At 40.2% G+C, this 18,448-nt stretch overlaps 1 protein-coding gene across 10 annotated transcripts in view; it reads right to left on the minus strand.

Annotated features, from left to right (window-relative positions):
* DMD (dystrophin) overlaps positions 1-18,448 on the minus strand; it is a 1,007,479-nt gene that overhangs the window by 592,655 nt on the left and 396,376 nt on the right. For all 10 annotated transcript variants that reach the window (XM_081908923.1, XM_081908930.1, XM_081908919.1 and 7 more), the window contains 6 exons: positions 17,397-17,498; positions 16,862-16,969; positions 12,566-12,745; positions 7,513-7,688; positions 2,683-2,806; positions 750-837 (listed from right to left, as the gene is read on the minus strand). In XM_081908923.1, coding sequence (XP_081765049.1) covers positions 750-837; positions 2,683-2,806; positions 7,513-7,688; positions 12,566-12,745; positions 16,862-16,969; positions 17,397-17,498 — 778 coding nt within the window. The remainder of the gene's footprint in view (positions 1-749; positions 838-2,682; positions 2,807-7,512; positions 7,689-12,565; positions 12,746-16,861; positions 16,970-17,396; positions 17,499-18,448) is intronic.

The following is an 18,448-nucleotide window of genomic DNA, read 5'->3' on the forward strand; positions in this document are numbered from 1 at the left end:
AAATCCAATTCACAATCAAAGGGGAACAATAAACATTATATGGTAACTGCCCATATAACTGCCCATCAGAGAAACTGATCTTTGAATTATATATTTAATGGGAAGCAAAATGCACAGAGATGGTAAATAGGATTGTAAAAACTGGTCTTGAAAATATTGTTGGTGGTAGATGCACAGACTGAGAGAAGAGACAGATAAAGTAAAAAAGGTAGGTTGGCAGGCAGGAACAAGTGGATACAAACACTTAAAGGAAAGAAGAAAAGCATACTATTATGGGGTAAAGGAGACAAGTTGAAGAAACTACAGGAAAGCCATATGATCAAAGTGACACACACTAAAAATAAGGTCTAATCCTTTTCAGATAATTTAACTTTTAATCTAGTTTCCTCAAGTTTTAAGATGATAAACAAATTCAGTTCCAAAGCTTAAGACCAAAAAATGGGACTGTGAACTGAATTCATATATGAGGATTGAGACCAGCTTGCTAATAGCCTGGACCCTATTTTTTTTTGGGGGGGGGGAGAAATAATTTTGAACTATGTCTCAGCACATGGTGCTAAATTTCAAGTGTTTCTCCTTTTCTAATTAAAATATATCATTCAAAAGAAACATACGAAAAATACAAACTTACTTTACTTAACTGTTCCTTCACAAAGTGCTTTGCTAATATAATTCATGTGAAAAATATGAACTTGTGTGTTTTATCAAATCCCTAAGAAGATTATCTAAATCAACTGCCATGTAATTACCATTCACCATCTGTTCCACCAGGGCCTCAGCTGATCTGCTTGCATCTTGGAGTTTCCTGTACTTCTCAGGCTTTTCTCGTTCGATGGCCTGCAACATGAGAGCAATAGTTGACTATTTCACAAGGAAGACATTTAAAAATGAGTTATAACCTGATGAACAAGAACCTAGCGCTCATGGTTGCATAACTATGTTTAAAACAAACAATAGCTGTCCCTTTTACAGCTAATAAGGGACACGGATGGCCCTGTGGTTTAAACCACTACACCACTTGGACTTGCCAATCAGCAGTTCAAGGCCCCACGATGGGGTGAGCTCCTATTGTTCGGTCCCAGCTCCTGCCAACCTAGCAATTCAAAATATGCTGAGTCCTTTCTGGACTGAGCTAAAATCTTACCTGCTGAATAGTGGCAAGGAAGCAACTCATCAGGAAGCAAATCTTACTTGTCCCATGTGAGCAGTTCTACCCAAGGCCAAGGTAAGCCTCAGATATTGAAAGTGTACATTACAATTATTCAGCAACTCATATTATTAAATATTTTCAAGGGATTATTTATTTTATATAAAAAGTGAACATGAATAATTCAGATCATTGCTTTATACATCTGATTTTTCATAAGTATAAAATGTTGTTCTCATAGCAGAGGAATATTAAAAAGCATAAAAGGAGATGATAAAAGATGAAATGTTGGTACTCTGCAATGTTCCACACAACCTTGCAGATCTGATTACTAGAATCGGGACAAGGCAGCACAGGATTTCTGCTTCTTTAGCAGGTGTGCTGGAAGGAAACTTTCAAAAAGGCATACAATCTTTCTGCTGCCATGGAGGAAAAGCTCAGGTTCTGAATTATTAAGCTAATAAACCCCAGTGTCGTCCACGACTGGACCTAATGGTCAGGGTTCCCTTTACCTTTACTTTTTTAAGGCTAGATAGAGTAGTTCAAGTCCCACAGGCTAGCTAACAAACCTACTGGACTGAAATATCAAATGCACATAGTTTTCTAAACAAACAAAATACAGTTTCCAATTAGGTAGTTTGTGGAAACCACTGAGATAGCATGATAATGAAAAGTGCACAATAGTAACACTACTTTGAAAATGTAGGCCACACAGAAAACAGGATTTCAGGAAACACCAAGCTGTGCATGTAGTATCTCGTTCTGCATTTTTACAAAATTAGCTGTGTATGTAAACACACGGGTTCCTTCAAACATCATGTGCAGGAATATTTACTGATCCACCACATTTAAAGGCATAGCTGTACTGAATTATGCATAACATGGCTTTTTGGGTTTATGTTTTTACAAGCCAGTTGTAAAAGTGCTTGATGATTAAAAATCCTGGCAGATATATTCATTTCTACCCTCAAGAAGGAGGAGGGCTGGAACCAAAACATTGCTTTGATGGATCTGCTAGTCCAGATTCTGTTTCTAACAGTGGCTGGCCATATGCACAGGACATGACTGCCTTGTGTTCTTGCCCCCAGCACCTGACACCGAGAGGTGCACTCTCCCTGACCCATGTACCATCCATTCAACTATATCAGCTCATAGTTGCATATCATATCCATTAATGGATATGATATGTCAACTCATGGGCACGATTTTTCATAATTCATGTTTTGAAAAATAGCATTTACTCTCCTCGTTTTTATGCATTGCCTTGGATGTTTGTCAAAGCTGCAAACAGTGAGTTTTACATTTCGTAGCACTCACCCTGTCCTGTATACAAACAATGCAGCTAGGATGGGTGACAGTGAAGCTTTGAGTTAAAAATTTCCCTTTCTCAAACTCAGGCTAAAGAGCAACACATGGTTGTTTAACAATGGGTGGTAAATAGTCAAACACAAGTTGTACTTCAAGAGACAGGGTTTTCTAGCAAACTTTTTCTGTGATTCTAATATAAATTATTAAGTATATGAATATTTTCCTACATTAACTCTTTCTCTGAGGTCTGACAGGTTCCCTTCTTTTCGGTATATTGCAAACTCTGGGCTCTGGAGTACAGCTTCTGAGCGGGTCATCCAGCTGTGAAGCTCTGTTGTATCAGCATCAAACCTAAGAGGGAGAGAAAAAGAAAAAGAAAAACACACAGGATATTTCTAAGACATACTAAAGCTAACACCAGATGTTTAAACCAGAAGTATGAATTAAAACTGAAAAAGAGCTATCATAATTACAGACACACACACAAAAAGGCTTTAAATAGTCTGTGTTCCTGAATATATCACACAATCTGTCAATATAGCAGGCCTTTTAGAAATGTATAAATGCATTCTAATTTAAGGGGTTGCTCTGCCTGTAGTACAGATACAACTCCAGTTTCACATGCTGAATTTCAGGGTTTAAGGTGGGATTTTAAGTTATTTTAATGTAGTTTCCCCCCCTACCCCAGTATATGTAATAAGGTAACTCCCTACCTTCAGCTAGGAGTGGGTTTGCTCCAGTCCAATAAGGAAGTCTTGTGTGAAGGAGGGGGCCTCCACCCATTGCCGATGGGCCAATAACTTCAGGGGGAGGAGCTGGCATATAGCAGCTTGCTCAACACCTGAGTCTTTCTTCTCTGCTTTGCAGTAGCATCCTGCCCTCTCACCCTTGATCAGAGTGGGCTTACCCAGTTGCCAAATGGTGCTGAGTATCCTGAATTTGAGGTGATCTTCTTTTCAGCTATTTCATTCTTAATTTGATCTGCTTATGGTGGGATAGGGTTCAGTTTGGTTGCTTGGTTTGTTTGGCACTTAGTATGGGCAGGTAAGAGGTTTAGATAACGGCCAGTACCCTGAGACACATTGTGTGGAGGGCACTTGACTAACCATCTCCTATTGGCAACTGGTTTGGAGGGGGCTGCTTTGTGTGGAGCTCATGGGGCATGGCAGGTGACACCTGAACAATGACCGGGGTGTGTGTGTGACTGGCATCTGTCAGGCCACACACCTATGGCTTCTCTTTATGGGAAGATGGGTTTGCCTCCATTCACAACAGTTTGGTTGAGAGATTTGCTCTGTGATGGTCTGGTACTTAGCAGTGGGCACAGTATTTTCTGCTTGCTAGTACAGGTTAGGCCTGCCCACAGTTCCTTGTTGCATTTGTTTATATTGCCCAATACAATATATTCAAACAACCAGGAAGTGACTGACATTTCTCTTTGTCATTAGAGCAGTCTACATGGTAAGTATGATGAGACGCTTTCCATGTAAGCATTGCCAGATCAACATAACGTAGTTTTGTCTCTAATAAAGGAGGACACAGTAGGCAAGTATTGAAGGAAATCAATTCATCTTTTGTTTCCATTTGCTTCCTCTCCTTCCTCCATTTTCCTGGTTCTTTTTTAAAAAAATCTTAAGGCCCTTATTAAGAGATGCTTGCAGTTTGACTTGAAAAAATCAGGTGTATACAGTATTTCATACAAATTAAAAAATGAGGTTCTTAAAAATCTGAATTTGACCAGATAGGAAACAATTAAAAAACAATTTTAAAAAGGTGTATTGAGGGAAAAACAGGCCTTTAAAAAACACGTCTGTCACTCCAAAAAGGAGACCACTTTAGGTAAAAGTAATAAAAATCCCATGCTGCATAGATAATGCAGAGAGTTCAAGTTATCTGGTCAACAGCAAAAAGCAAGCACTTAAGGTCTTCAGTTCCAATTCTTCTGTTCATTTCTTATTGCTGAAATTTCATATTCTCTTTAAAATTTCATATTCTCTCTTCTTTTCCCTGTTCCTCACTACTTGTATCATTCTCTCTCCCTCCTTTCTGCAGAGGCCTTCTAGGAACAATCCTCCAGAAAACAAACAGGTAAGTGACTACAGCTATGATACAACACATAACCCTGAAGGGAGAAGCTGTGGTGTGACAAGGAGCCACATATCCAGCCTATCTAGAGACATAACTAGAAAGTGCAAGATCACAGTAGAATATTTCCAATAACATATGGCTCATGAATCATATGCAGTTGCCTATGGCTGAAATATTCTACTAGACTGTTCCTGATTCAAATTGTCGGAGTCTGGCTGTCAGCTACTGTTTATTGTTTTGAGCAAAGTGGTACTGTATGGAGCGTGAAAATATTGCTGCATGATTTTCAGTAGGAGCCGAAGAGCAAAAATTCAGAGCACATTAAATCAGTAGCTTTAGTCATATTACTGTATTTAAAAGTATATTTTATTTTGGCTGTACTGAAATCAGCTGTTTATTTTGTAAAGAGAACAAGATATTTATCTAAAATTCACTAAATGAGAAGACACTAGATGGAGCACCTATCCTGCTTTAAATATACATCTCCTTTTTCAAAAGGCTTGGCAGCTAGTTTCTGATCCAGAGTTATCTACAATGACGCTCTGACAAACAGTCTTTGTACAGTGACATGGCATATTATATGTACAGAGCAACTTTAGCTATGGTCTAAAAAGAGGTTGTAAGTATCAGAGGGTAGAATTAAAAAAAAAACCACATCTAGTATTTTAGCTTATTCAACAGCAGGAAGAATAAAAAAAGTAGTAGAAATTTCTGTGGGAAATTTCTTCTTCTGGGATGCCCCAGGTGAAGAAAGAAAAATCTTGTGTTCATCAGTGATTTTCTATTCTTCTTGCAGGAACGCTGGAAAAGCATCTCCTCCAGGACTGGGAAGGCAGTTTCCAGTTTCTAGAGGAGGAGAGTCCTCCTCCTCAATCCTCACATCCTGAACCACTGAAGCATTCAGGGAAAAATGTAAATCCTCACCCGTCCCTCATACAGAAATGTTTTTTAAAAACGCAGTGTAAAAATGAAAATGAAATAATACTATAGTAACTATAAATAACATAATATTTTACTTCATACTGAGCTCTGCATTCATGCTATATCTCGATTGGCATTTATTTTACTGGGTAAAAGAGTTGTCAAGAAAAAAGAGAATGTTTGGCAAGGTTTGTGAGATTTATCTGCAAGCGGTCCTTAGTCCCCTTTCAGAACTGCAATCCCCCAGAGTTCACTTTGGGAAAGCCATGATTGATGATGGGCAAGTTTTAAGGTCTGCACTAGATGTTTTGAAGCAGTTTTAGGTCTGCATGACTGATGCTTTGAAGCTAGGTTGATCCAGAATAAAAAACTGCTGCAGCTGCACCCTCTTTTGTTCTCCTTTTCATGGGAGGTTTGAATACAAGAGCAATGTTATTAAAGACATATGGAGACTTGCAGTCATCCTGCATGTAAAAGAGGCTCAAAACATATTTAGCTTTTTACAGTTGGTTCTCATGGTCCATATTAATTTGAATTTCAGACATGCCTAGTCCATCCAGTGGTTGAAGATAGTAACTTAATTGTAAACCACAGCTATTGTTTCTGTCTCCGTCCTACTCTTATCCCCTTCCAGTGTTCCTAAGCAAAACAAAGGGCCTGGCACAATACAGTCTTTCTTTCTTATCTTCATTTGTTTCAGAGGCTCTTTCATTGTGGAACTCAAGGCAGAAAAAGCACACTTGTACTTACCTGAAATGTAGTATCCCATTCCCAGCAGAAGGTCAGGTTGTTGCCTCCTCATCTCAGTGGAAGGGAGGCAGCAACCTTTGGGGAGGTGGGGCTCCCATGATGCAGTTTGCAGACTCGGCAAGCTTGAGAAAACCAGGAGTCATAGAAGAAAGAAAATCCTACCTCACAATGTAACTAAGGGGTGACTATAACTGGACATGCAGTCAAGCTAACTATGGAAAACTACACTTCAGGTAAGCACAACTGTACTTTCCCCCCATTCCCAGTATTCAGTCAGCAGGATGGAAAGTACAACAGCCAACCTTACTAGAGTGAGAAGGCTGCAGGTATTCAGGTGGTAGGATCTGCTGTAGGACCCTCCAACCAAATATTGCATTAGCCAAGGCACAGGCATCCAGGTGGAAACGCCCTGTAATGGTACTATACTAGGTGCAGCCCCAGTGGTTGCATGTGAAAGGCGAAGGCAGCCAAATATTATTGCCTTTGTTGGAATCATCACACAGCTAAATGTGTTTGTGATGTCATCCTGCTGGTGATTCTTGATTCAGACGTGGGGATTATTGTATTAGTATTCCTGCTTGTAATGCTTGCCTCTGCCCTGGTTTCTAATGTTCCTTTTACACTGGATCACCTGTTGCATGGTGGAACTGTGGCTTTTTGAGCAATATACTGTCATGTCACACTAAATTCCATTCACATCAGTGAGCATGATGGGACACAACAGTGAACGTCATCAGACATGTTATCACCCTTTAGGCACATGCATGATTCTGTTCCCCTTTGACAATGGCAGGAAATAACCATATGCTAGAATACCACCTCAGTGCAGACTAGAGTCTTCTGTTTTTCGTGTAGTTACGATAGTCTTTTCACCTTTATGTCTCGTTTGAACCATGGGTGGGTGGCATGATCCGTAAAAACTGCAGGGAAATTACAGCACAACACTCCCACAATTTTACAGGATAATGGGGTTGCAAGCAGATTTTTTTCTGGAAGCAATTAACATGGAAATGAGCGCTGAACATTCTGCTAGATTTCCAGATGTGATTTTTATGTCATGAGAAAGATTATATAAAACATTAAAATTATCAGGTAACCCAGTAAGAAACAAAGCCTGCTTTACAGAAAAGAATATACCACTGATTTAAAAGATAACATTAAACATTTAAACATTTGCACTTTAATTTAAATCTTCAATATTTACACTGTCCTGATATTGCAGTATATAAATACTTCTATTTTTTAATAATGTTGATGAAAAAATGTTCCCTCATTTAAGCGCTTTCCCCAGTCCTCACCTTTTCCTAATTTCAGAATCCACAACTATTTGCCTCTTCTTGTGGGGCGGTGGTGGTGGGAGTTCCTCTTTAGCATGCTTAACCAGGATTTGCTCTCTGGTGGTCACCATAGTTACAGTTTCCATCACTGTTGTCTGTGTTAGTGATGTCTGAGTGGTAGCAACAGCCTGTGAAATCTGTGAGAAGTATTGAAACAGAGGTCACACATTGCTTGAAAGACTTTAATAAAGACTGTTTGGAGTGGCAATAGAAAATAATGAGAAACTGCTCTTCCTTGTTCATGGGTTGACCTTCAGAACAAAACAACACTGTATTGAACTCAAGCCAAATTGTTTTATCTGACTCATGCTAGGTGAATAAGACATATGAAAAAGTCAATATAAAAATCAGGAGGAAACTTAAATAGAATGTATTTATGATGCCATTTATACCAAGTCAAGCAAACAAAGGTGAAAATGAGAAGTTGGATTTTGTGAAACAAATTAGAGAATATGTATGTGTTCATTCATATTCTTTGCTTCAACAGCTGGCTACTTCAGCAGACAAATGGCATATAGCTTAGAAAACTAACTGAGGTAAAGAAGAACCTATTACATATTCACAACCACTCAATTTATTTTGTGCGTTTTTTAAATGACCTGTGCTCATTTTTACTAATGGAACAGTTTTTTAGTCAAGAAGAAGCATTCTTGATGGTATTAATGGTTCTTTTTCTTGCCCTCCAGGGCAACATTTTCCTGACACATAAGAACAAAGCATACCAGATGTTACTGTGGTAGAACACACGACGGTTCTTTCTACAGACCTCATGCTAGTCAAAGTTCCCCTTTGGCAAATCCACACCATACATTTAAAGCACATTTGATGTACATATAAAGCACACGGCTTCCTGGATGTATCCTGTGAAGTGCAGTTTCCCCCTCAAAGAACTACAGTTACCAGAACCCTTAACAAAGTACAGTTCAAAGGATCCTTTGTGGGAAGCCATGTGTTTTAAATGAGCATTGAATGTGCTTTAAATGTATGGTGTGGATCCTCTCTTGGTCTCAGTACCATAAAAAGCTTAAGAGAATTGGAGTTCTGTATGTGGAAACATATCAAGTACAGTGGTACCTTGGGTTACATATGCTTCAGGTTACATAAGCTTCAAGTTACAGACTCCGCTAACCCAGAAATAGTGCTTCTGGTTAAGAACTTTGCTTCAGGATGAGAACAGAAATCATGCTCCAGCGGCGTGGCAGCAGCAGGAGGCCCCATTAGCTTTAAAGTGGTGCTTCAGGTTAAGAACAGTTTCAGGTTAAGAACTAACCTCCGAATGAATTAAGTACATAACCCGAGGTACCACTGTAATACATGCTGGGTGAAGAAAACCCTGCCCTGTCCCTAGTGTGCACAGCAATGTAATAAAGCGACTTGAATGGCGGCAGGAGGGAACAACCTTGTTGTGTTGCAGATTGCTAATGTGTACATAGCCTAAGTTATAAAAGGCTACTACTAGCCTGCTTGCAACTTGAGTTTGCAGTGCTTGGCACTGTCAGGGGAACAGTCAGCCCAGGCTATTCCCTGCAGTGATCTTAATGGCTTGGGCTTGGCTGTCGTCAGTACATGCAATCCTCAGTTGCAAAGGCAACCCAACTTAGCCTCAGACACCCCATGAGAAGTGGTTCCACTAAATAGCATAGGGAGATAATCTATAACAAAACTATGATGGCAAGAAAATTATTGTGAGAATAGGTCACCAACTGCAAAAGAACCTGTTGTTCTACAATTTTTTTACAGACTGGATTACCTCTTGCAATTTTTGCAGATGCAGCTATCAAAGGCAGGCCGGGATAGGTGCCTACTTGAGTTTGACAGCTTGATTTGAAGGTTTTTTTTAAAAGGGAAGGAAGGGCGAAACTGGTTTTCTGTGTCTTGGATTAATGGGCTGGAAAATAATTCAGTGGCTTGAAAAGCCTGCCTTGCTAGCTGTCCCAAAACATATTCAAGTGGCATCCCTTACTATTAAAAACATGCCTTTGCTAATGCTTCATGCAAATTGATGAGTGCTAAAAGTTTATTTCTCAATTTCACAAGGAGATAAAATCCCTGGCATTCTTCTGCTTTGTAGTAAACAGTAAACCAGTCCAAAAATGGAGGCAATTTGCATTCAGATAATTTAAATGTGCAGCTTGTGAGGTTTTCCCTGACAGGCCAAATATCAATTTATTAGATCAATAAATTAATGCCAAGAGGTAAGAAACAGCAGATTTATCAGATTCTGCCTTCAGATGTTACCTTTATGTTGCAGTATGTATAGCAAAATGATGAGACCTACTCCATAGCCCAAACCCATGCAAAACACAGCATTGCGAAATTTATGGCAATGTTCAAAGAACATTTGGGAGTTCTTTCTCAGCCAAACAGCTGAGGATTTTTGAAGAAGCCCATCAAGTTTTGATACGTTTAACAAAAATCATGAATGTAGTTCTGAGCATCTATATGCTGGCATCAAATTTCATCTGAAGCAATATTTGAAACAAACAGCTTCATTGGCAATATTGGGAGTGGCTTCGTATTCCTATTTAAATCAACAAACGTTAAAGTCACTCTACTAATATTTGGAATGGAGCATACATAAGAAATTGCACACAATTTTATTTAACTGGTGCTGAACCTTAAATTTGTTACCCAGCAAATTAATGATTTATTAGATTGGCTATAGAGATCTCTGTTCCATTTTCTATCACTAACATGGTGTGGCATCTCTATAGTAACCATTTATCAGCAATGGTAGTAGTAGCCACCCTATTTTCCTCTCCTTACACGTGAGTAACTGTTAACCTTGAACAAGCATGTGGGTGTCTCTATCACATTTGGTTTTTATGGTTTTTATGGCAGAGGCATCCATTTCTTGTTGTTGTTGAGTCATTTAGTCATGTCCGACTCTTCGTGACCCCATGGACCAGAGAACGCCAGGCACCTCTGTCCTCTACTGCCTCCCGCAGTTTGGTCAAACTCATGCTGGTAGCCTCGAAAACACTATCCAACCATCTCGTCCTCTGTCGCCCCCTTCTCCTTGTGCCCTCCATCTTTCCCAACATCAGGGTCTTTTCCAGGGAGTCTTCTCTTCTCATGAGGTGGCCAAAGTACTGGAGCCTCAGCTTCACAATCTGTCCTTCCAGTGAGCACTCCGGGCTGATTTCCTTCAGTATGGAGAGGTTTGATCTTCTTGCAGTCCATGGGACCCTCAAGAGTCTCCTCCAGCACCATAATTCAAAGGCATCAATTCTTCGGCGATCAGCCTTCTTTATAGTCCAGCTCTCACTTCCATACATCACTACTGGGCAGGGGCGCCGACTTATAAAAAATATTGGGGGGGCCCATACCGACTTATAAAAAATATTGGGGGGGGGCCAAGACCTCCAAACCGCTGCTGCTGGGGGAACTAAAGGGGCGAGCCCCGGGCTGCCCCGACCTTAAGTGAACCTGTGAGGGCCCGCCCTTTGCGGCAGCCGATTGGCTGCCGCCGTGGGCGGTGAATATTAATGATGTATCATTTTTGTGCTTCATGCTGTGGCCACAGACATGTGATCTGATGGTGAATTTGGGGTGACCCAATGCAAAAATCCTGAGAATCCCTGTGGATCCATGCTTTGTAACCACGTTTTTGCACCATTGCAGCCACAGGCAACAGTGGGTGTGTGATTTTTGGGGGGCAGGCTGTAGCCATGGACATGCTATGTGATCTGATGGTGAATTTGGGGTGACCCAATGCAAAGATCCTGAGGATCCCTGTGGATCCATGTTTTGTAACCACGTTTTTGCACCATTGCAGCCCCAGGCAACAGTGGGTGTGTGATTTTGGGGGGGCAGGCTGTAGCCATGGACATGCTATGTGATCTGATGGTGAATTTGGGGTGACCCAATGCAAAGATCCTGAGGATCCATGTGGATCCATGCTTTTAAATCACATTTTAAGTGGGGAGGGAAGGAAAAACACAGAACGGACAAGGAGCACGAGAGGGGTGTGCAGAGAAGCAGCTGGCAGGAGAGGGGTTATAACAGGAGGGAGGAAAGGAAGGCAAAAGTTTTCCCTCACCTACCCACCCAAGCCAGCCAGCTCCCGAGTGCTCTCTCTCTCTCTCTCTCTCCCCCCCCCCCCTGGAGCACAGAGACGACACTCTGCTTGCCTGGAGGGGAGGGGCTTTCCCTGCTCTTTGTTCCGTTTGAGCAAACACAGCAAGGAAACAGCGGAGGGTGGGCAGTAAGACCCTGAGGCAGAATGCAGGAAAGCAGCCGCTTCCTCTTTTTGAGGGAAAAATACGGTAATAATTTTCTTAAATTATTGGGGGGGCAGAGCCCCCCCAAACGAATTTTTGAGGGGGCTCGGGCCCCCTCAGGCCCCATGGAGTCGGCGCCTATGCTACTGGGAAAACCATAGCTTTAACTACACGAACCTTTGTTGGCAAGGTGATGTCTCTACTTCTCAAGATGCTGTCTAGGCCTGTCATTGCCCTTCTCCCAAGAAGCAGGCGTCTTTTAATTTCGTGGCTGCTGTCACCATCTGTAGTGATCATTGAGCCCAAGAAAGTAAAATCTCTCACTACCTCCATTTCTTCCCCTTCTATTTGCCAGGAGGTGATGGGACCAGTTCTTACACTACAACAAAGCCTGAATCCAACAAAATCCTTAAAAGATGGAACCAGAAAATTGTGTGTGCACTTGCACATGTAAAATATAAATGTGCACGTGCCAGTCTACCCTTATGATACACATTAGTTCACACAACAGCTTTTATCAAGGTAAAAAATGAAGAACCCGCTAACTGTGCAAAACCAAAAATATTTCATGGACTTTTTGTGAATATCTGAAAGCCTGGTGAGGCAGAGTGGAAAACCCTGTGGAAATGAAAGGACAGGTTCCACACACCCCTATTCTAGTTCAGAAGAAGCTCATGTCTAAAACAAGCTCAGAATGAAAAAGATTTGAAACTTTGCCAATTTCACTTCAGTCACTTCACAGGCATATGATTTAACTGTCATCAGCTGACAGGACAATAGTGATGACAAACCTGCTTAGAACTGCTCTCCAGTTTCTGTGCCAAACTATCCCAACGCTGAGCCACATTTTCCAACCACCCTTCCAGCTTTTGAGATAGAGCTTTGCTCTTCACAGCTGAAAGGAGATCTTGGCTGAGTGAGTTGAGTTTATCCATAGTCTTTCTCTTGATTTCCAGTTCTCCTTTCAATATCTGTAAAATAGAAGAAGTCATTCAGGAAACGCGCTATTACTGTAATTGATTGATGTACTGGTACATCTTAAAAAGGGCAGGAGATGGTAAAAATATTATGTGATGTGTACAATGGGCAAGAAAATAAACTGTATTCCAAAACATCTGGGAAGCAACAGGTGAGGGAGAAATTGGACTACACAAGCACCTAGACCTGACATAATGCCTCTATGCCATATTCTGAGGCTCCTAAAGAATTATTTTATTAAAAAGTGTAGCTTACTGCACAGTCCTTCTTGCAGCTACAACTATGAAAGCATGATTTACTGTAAAAAGGAATGTTGTTATAGTGAGACCATTAGAAATTATGAGCAACACGTGTTTTTCGGTATAAATGTACTAGACTAACTGAGTGCATTTTATGATTTGTTACCGCAATAAGCCTACAATATAAACACTAATGTTAAAAATAAGTTAATGCAAGTATATTCACTAATATACATGCAAAGCAGCAATTCTAAGCAGATTTTCATAGATGACCTTTAAACTAATTGAGTCCCAAAAGACATTTAAATGACAAATGAAGCAGACTTTTAAATGTTAATATGGAATGAAGTATGTGATACAACCCCCTCCCCATTATTATTATGAAGGCGACAACTGGTTGTTTGGGGAGAGTATCTGAAGCTCTGGCCTCAACCAGCCATGCTGGCTTGGGTTGATGAGATTTATAGTCCAAAACATCTTGAGGGCACAAGGTAGGCTGCACTAAATTAGCAAATAAAAACTTACTATATTACAGCCTAGGAATTACAAACCAATGTAATTCTCCAGATATAATTTATCCAGAAAAACAGTTAACACTGCTATAATTTCCAGATTTAACATTACTTTGCTCATAACAGAGATGATGTGATATTGTTTATGTCATTTGATGTTTTTTTTCCTTAAAAAGAAAACTATAGGCTTCTAACAGTCTTAAACATAGTCCAGGTTATCTAGATGCTACTGATACTCTTGGTGTTAAATAAGAGTCAATGAGAAAACTCTTGGAAATCCCTGTGTATTCTTCAACTTATCTTTACACTTACCCAGAATTCATAATAAAAAAAATTAGTAGGAAATGAGAAAAAAGGTTATGTTTATGAACAATAACTTCATATTGGTAATCAACCTAATGAGTCAGTCGAAGTTGACTGGAAAAAGATTTTGAATCAATATTTTTCTTTTTTACACTGAACACAATATGCCATTTTATTCATTTATGTATTTTTTAAAATAGATATCTATAACCTGCCCTTCAGTAAGTGCCAAGGCAGCACACAGTAAACATTAAAACATCATTTCCAATAAACACTAAAACAACAGTAAATCAACATTTAACATCTATATGAAAGTGCTGCGGAAGGTAATCCTGAAATTGGCTTGCGGGTGATACTCAATTTTTAATCTCATTTTCATCTCATTTTAGGGAGGGAGTTGAAGTGCCCCAGCCACTCTGGGCAGCTTCCAGCATATATAAAAGCATAGTAAAAATTAAACCTTAAGAAGCTTCCCTAAATAATGATAATTTGTTAAAGAGGTTGGATATTGTTAAATTTATTAACTTCTAAATATACAGGCATTCTTTAGGGATTACTTCTGTTCTATTCTGTTTCTACTACTGTTAGTTGCCTTCAGGCTCCTTGGAGAAATAGGCAGGACAAAAAAATTAACACACACATGACCTGAACAAGAGTGATCATAGGGTCACCTATGTGTTGTCAACACGCAGCCCTTTGATAAACCCATGAGGGGTAGTGCAGATCCTTGAGCCAATGTCTGAGTGCCGCAATGGGTTATGAGAAATTACATCCAAGCCAACCTTCAAACTACCACAGGACTGGATGGAAGCTTATATCATCTGTTCTGGGAAACGCCCATATCTTTCCCACAGATTCTCCTTGGCCCTATGGTGCTCTGTTGGCAGAAACAGCCAAGGAAGGGATGCCTTTCTCTAGTTTTGGTTAGCAAACTGCTCCGACTACTTTTCTCAGATAAGGATTTAATCATGAATTGTGCTATTTTCATCCGGATTTGGGAAGATTTTAATTGGCTTGCTTTTGTGATTATTGCTCTTTTCATCAATGTTGTTGACCACATCAGATATCATTCTGATGTTAGAGAATAAGGTATATAAATTCAAAATAAGGAATCTAAATTAAATAGACTGCCTCGCTGTTGGTACTTTTCAAACACATCGTAGAATAGAGTTGCCTCAATGAGCTATGCCTCAAGAGTGGATTGTCTCCCTCTTACCCCTAGTTCTGGCGCTTACATTGGTTGATCAAAAGGCTGTACCAATATTCCTTAGGTTTTTCAATTAACAGGAAACAAATATGTTTCTCAGAAATGAGAAAAGGGGTGAGCTTTTCAAACGCTAATTGAATGATTGTCATTTGATTGGGGTCACATCCACACCATATAATTAAAGTAATGGCTTCCTCGCAAGCATCCTGGTAACTATAATTTGCAGAGGGTAGTTAAACTACAAAACTTGCTATAATTTTAACTCCAATTAATTTCATTTTATTTCCCTAATATTTCTGGTACTGAGTAAAATCTAAAAATCTAAACTTTAGTCAAAGTAAAAGATTAACCAATACAAAGAACACCATCTGGTATCTCTCTCTCTCAAGACTCCCTTTAGCAAAAACAAGGATTTGCTTTTTCAAATTGTTCTGCCAGTATTTGCCCTTTTCAATATTATGGTGCTTGTGTTGAGGATTGATATAGATATGTGCTATATTTTAGCCTATGGAAATTTACTCAGGTCATAGGGTTAGGCACAGTTTATCAAGAACAACGTATGCTTAAGGTTATGCTGACAGATGGTCACAATTTTTGATCTCCAATTGTGACATATTTTAATGAACATTAAATTTGTAGTCACCGTGTGAGTCAGCAGGGACGTTTAGCAGCAATTTTAAACCAGCTGTCAGGTACCTGTTAATTAGTTTGAACAATCAAATGGCAAGATCTTTAAAATATATAACCTTTCCGCTTTTTCACAACAAAACTGACATTTTAAGGTCTGATTATGGGACCAAACTTACTGTAATAATTTCTAATTTATTTTTAATATATTGAAGGCCACAGTGACTTTTTCCTTTCGTATATCCACAACATGAGGCAAGGCTACAATAACTGTAACACTGTTATGTAACCAAAAGAGGCGTCCTACTACCACCCCTCAATGTGTCTGTGTGGCATAAACCTCAGCAGTTATTTTGGCATCAATAAGAAAACAGAGAGCTGGGTGTGAGATTCAAGCTGTCTTTTTAAAGGGAGCAAATTGTACCTCCTGACATGTTCTTGGCCATTTACCAACATTTGCTGAATGTTGGGCTTTCCAGGTTTGAATTGGTTTTTCATTTCTGCTTCGCTAACACTGTATAGCACTCCTTTTATATTGATCCTACAGTAGCAAGGGCAGAATTGTTTGGCTAGGAAAATATACTAATCTGTAAAAGTCACTGGCAGGTCTATCAAGTTATATAAATAATGTAACTATTTACATAAATTAGGTTCATTTCAGTGTAAAGGAAACATCAAAACAATGTAAAAAAGTTAAATATGTTGTTTTTGCAGCTATTAAAAAACTTAATAATGATGTAAACAAAATCCAGTCATAGTCACTTCACTGATCTTTGTTCCTAACCACAGATGAGCATGTGAACTACGACCATTTCCTTTTTCCTTTGTCAGAATACTCTGACATCCATAGTGGTGGACAGCTATCAGGAATAGGGCTTTCTCAGTTATGGGTCCTCATTTGTGGGACTCCTTTGGTTACATATTCGACTGGCAACTACCTTGATGGTTATTAGGCAACAGATAAAAACACTTTTATTCAGCCAAGCATTTAATAACTATTACTGTTATTGATGTTTTATGACTGTGATAACCCTGTTTCCTAGAGATTATTTTTCCTATATTCTTTTCAAAATACTTTATTGTTTTACTATGGCATATATATATATATGAAGTAAGTAAGTAAGTTGTGAGATGCCTTCAAGACTATTCTGAAAGATGAAAAATAAACGTTTGAAACATATAAACAAACACAGAGAGATATAAACAATGTAAAAACCCTACAGCCAACTTTTGCAGATTTTCCAACATTTCTTTCTGATCTTTGAAATCAGTGGTATGGATATTGTTGAGAGCATCTTCCTTCTCAGAAAGCCATGCATCGAAAAGACCCTTAAGAAGAAAAAGAAAATCCTTTAGTAAGACCATACACAAAGTATTGTTAAGCAAAGTATTGTTATTATTAAGAAAGCAACAAATGCAGGGCCGGCCGAATACATTTTGGCACCTAAGACAAGCCACAAAATGGTGTCCTCCCTGCCAGGGAAGAAGGAGTGAGTGAAGGCCTGCCTCTGGAACAAGGGTGGGAAGAGACCAACAGTTCCTCCTATTCGCCAAGAGGCTACTGTAGAGATGGCATTGCTGGGGATGCCAGGAGGCAGCCAGCAGATCCAGCTTCCAAGGAATGCACCACAGCTGCCACTGCCACTGTGGCAGCAGCAGCAACAACAACAGGCAAAGAATTCCTTGGAGGCTTCACTTCACCTTGCCTCATGGATGGGTTGGCTCTGAACAAATTGGTACTGCTAACATTCCTCACCTGTTCTTCAGTAAATTGCAGCCATTTTCGAAGGACATCTTGGAGTAGAAACCAGCGATCCTCTGTCCATCTGCAAATTGTAGCCCAGCGGTCTCCTAAATGCTAAAAAGAAAAGGTAGAACATTGTAAATATGCTATAGTATTGCTTTAAGCTCTACCATTTCACCTGGCGCTGAATACATTTGAGAAAATAAGCTGTAACTTTTTCAGTAACATTCTAAGGGTCCCTATAAGTCCATAAAATATACGGCCTTGAAGTCTTGTTTGATGAAGCACATTACTGAATTGCAATAATAAAATTATAAACTTAAAAAGATCAGCCATGTTAATATTAAAAGTATGGCTAGTACTCTATGAAGTATATTAAACATTGTGCATAAGCGTACAATGCTTCTAAACACTGTAATGTTGAAAAACACATGTAAAAATATAACTAGTAACTGCTTACCAGCTAATTATATTACAGTGGTGCCTCGCAAGACGAAATTAATTCGTTCCGCAAGTCTCTTCGTCTTGCGGTTTTTTCGTCTTGCGATGCACGGTTTCCCATAGGAATGCATTGAAAATCAATTAATGCGTTCCTAGGGAAACCGCCTTCAGACCAGGTCCGGGGACAGTCTGTCCCCCGACCTCTTCTGAAGGCTGGGGGGGGGGGGACAAGGGCTTTTCTTCCCACTGCCAGCCTTCAGAAGGCTGTTCTGAAGGCTGGCGGTGGGAAGAAAAGCCCTTCTTCCCACCTCCCGCCCCGCAAGCTCCGGGGACAGGAGGGCTTTGCTGCCGACCGCCAGCATTTTAAAAGCCCCTGCTGTCCCGGGGCGATTTTAAAATGCTGGCGGGCGGGAGCGAAGTCTCCGCTGCCCCGAGGAGATTTTAAAATGCTGGGGGTCGGCAGCGAACGCTTCGCTCCCGCCCGCCAGCATTTTAAGATCGCCCGGGGCAGCGGAGAAGTCTCCGCTGTCCCGGGAAGGCAGGCGGGGGGAGCAAAGACTTTTGCCCCCGCCTGCCTTCAGAAGAGGTCCAGGACCTCGTTCCGATGCCTGGCGGCGGGGGGA

Source organism: Podarcis melisellensis (assembly GCF_964234715.1).
Source record: "Podarcis melisellensis genome assembly, chromosome: 4".
In the NCBI taxonomy this organism is placed as follows: Eukaryota; Metazoa; Chordata; class Lepidosauria; order Squamata; family Lacertidae; genus Podarcis; species Podarcis melisellensis.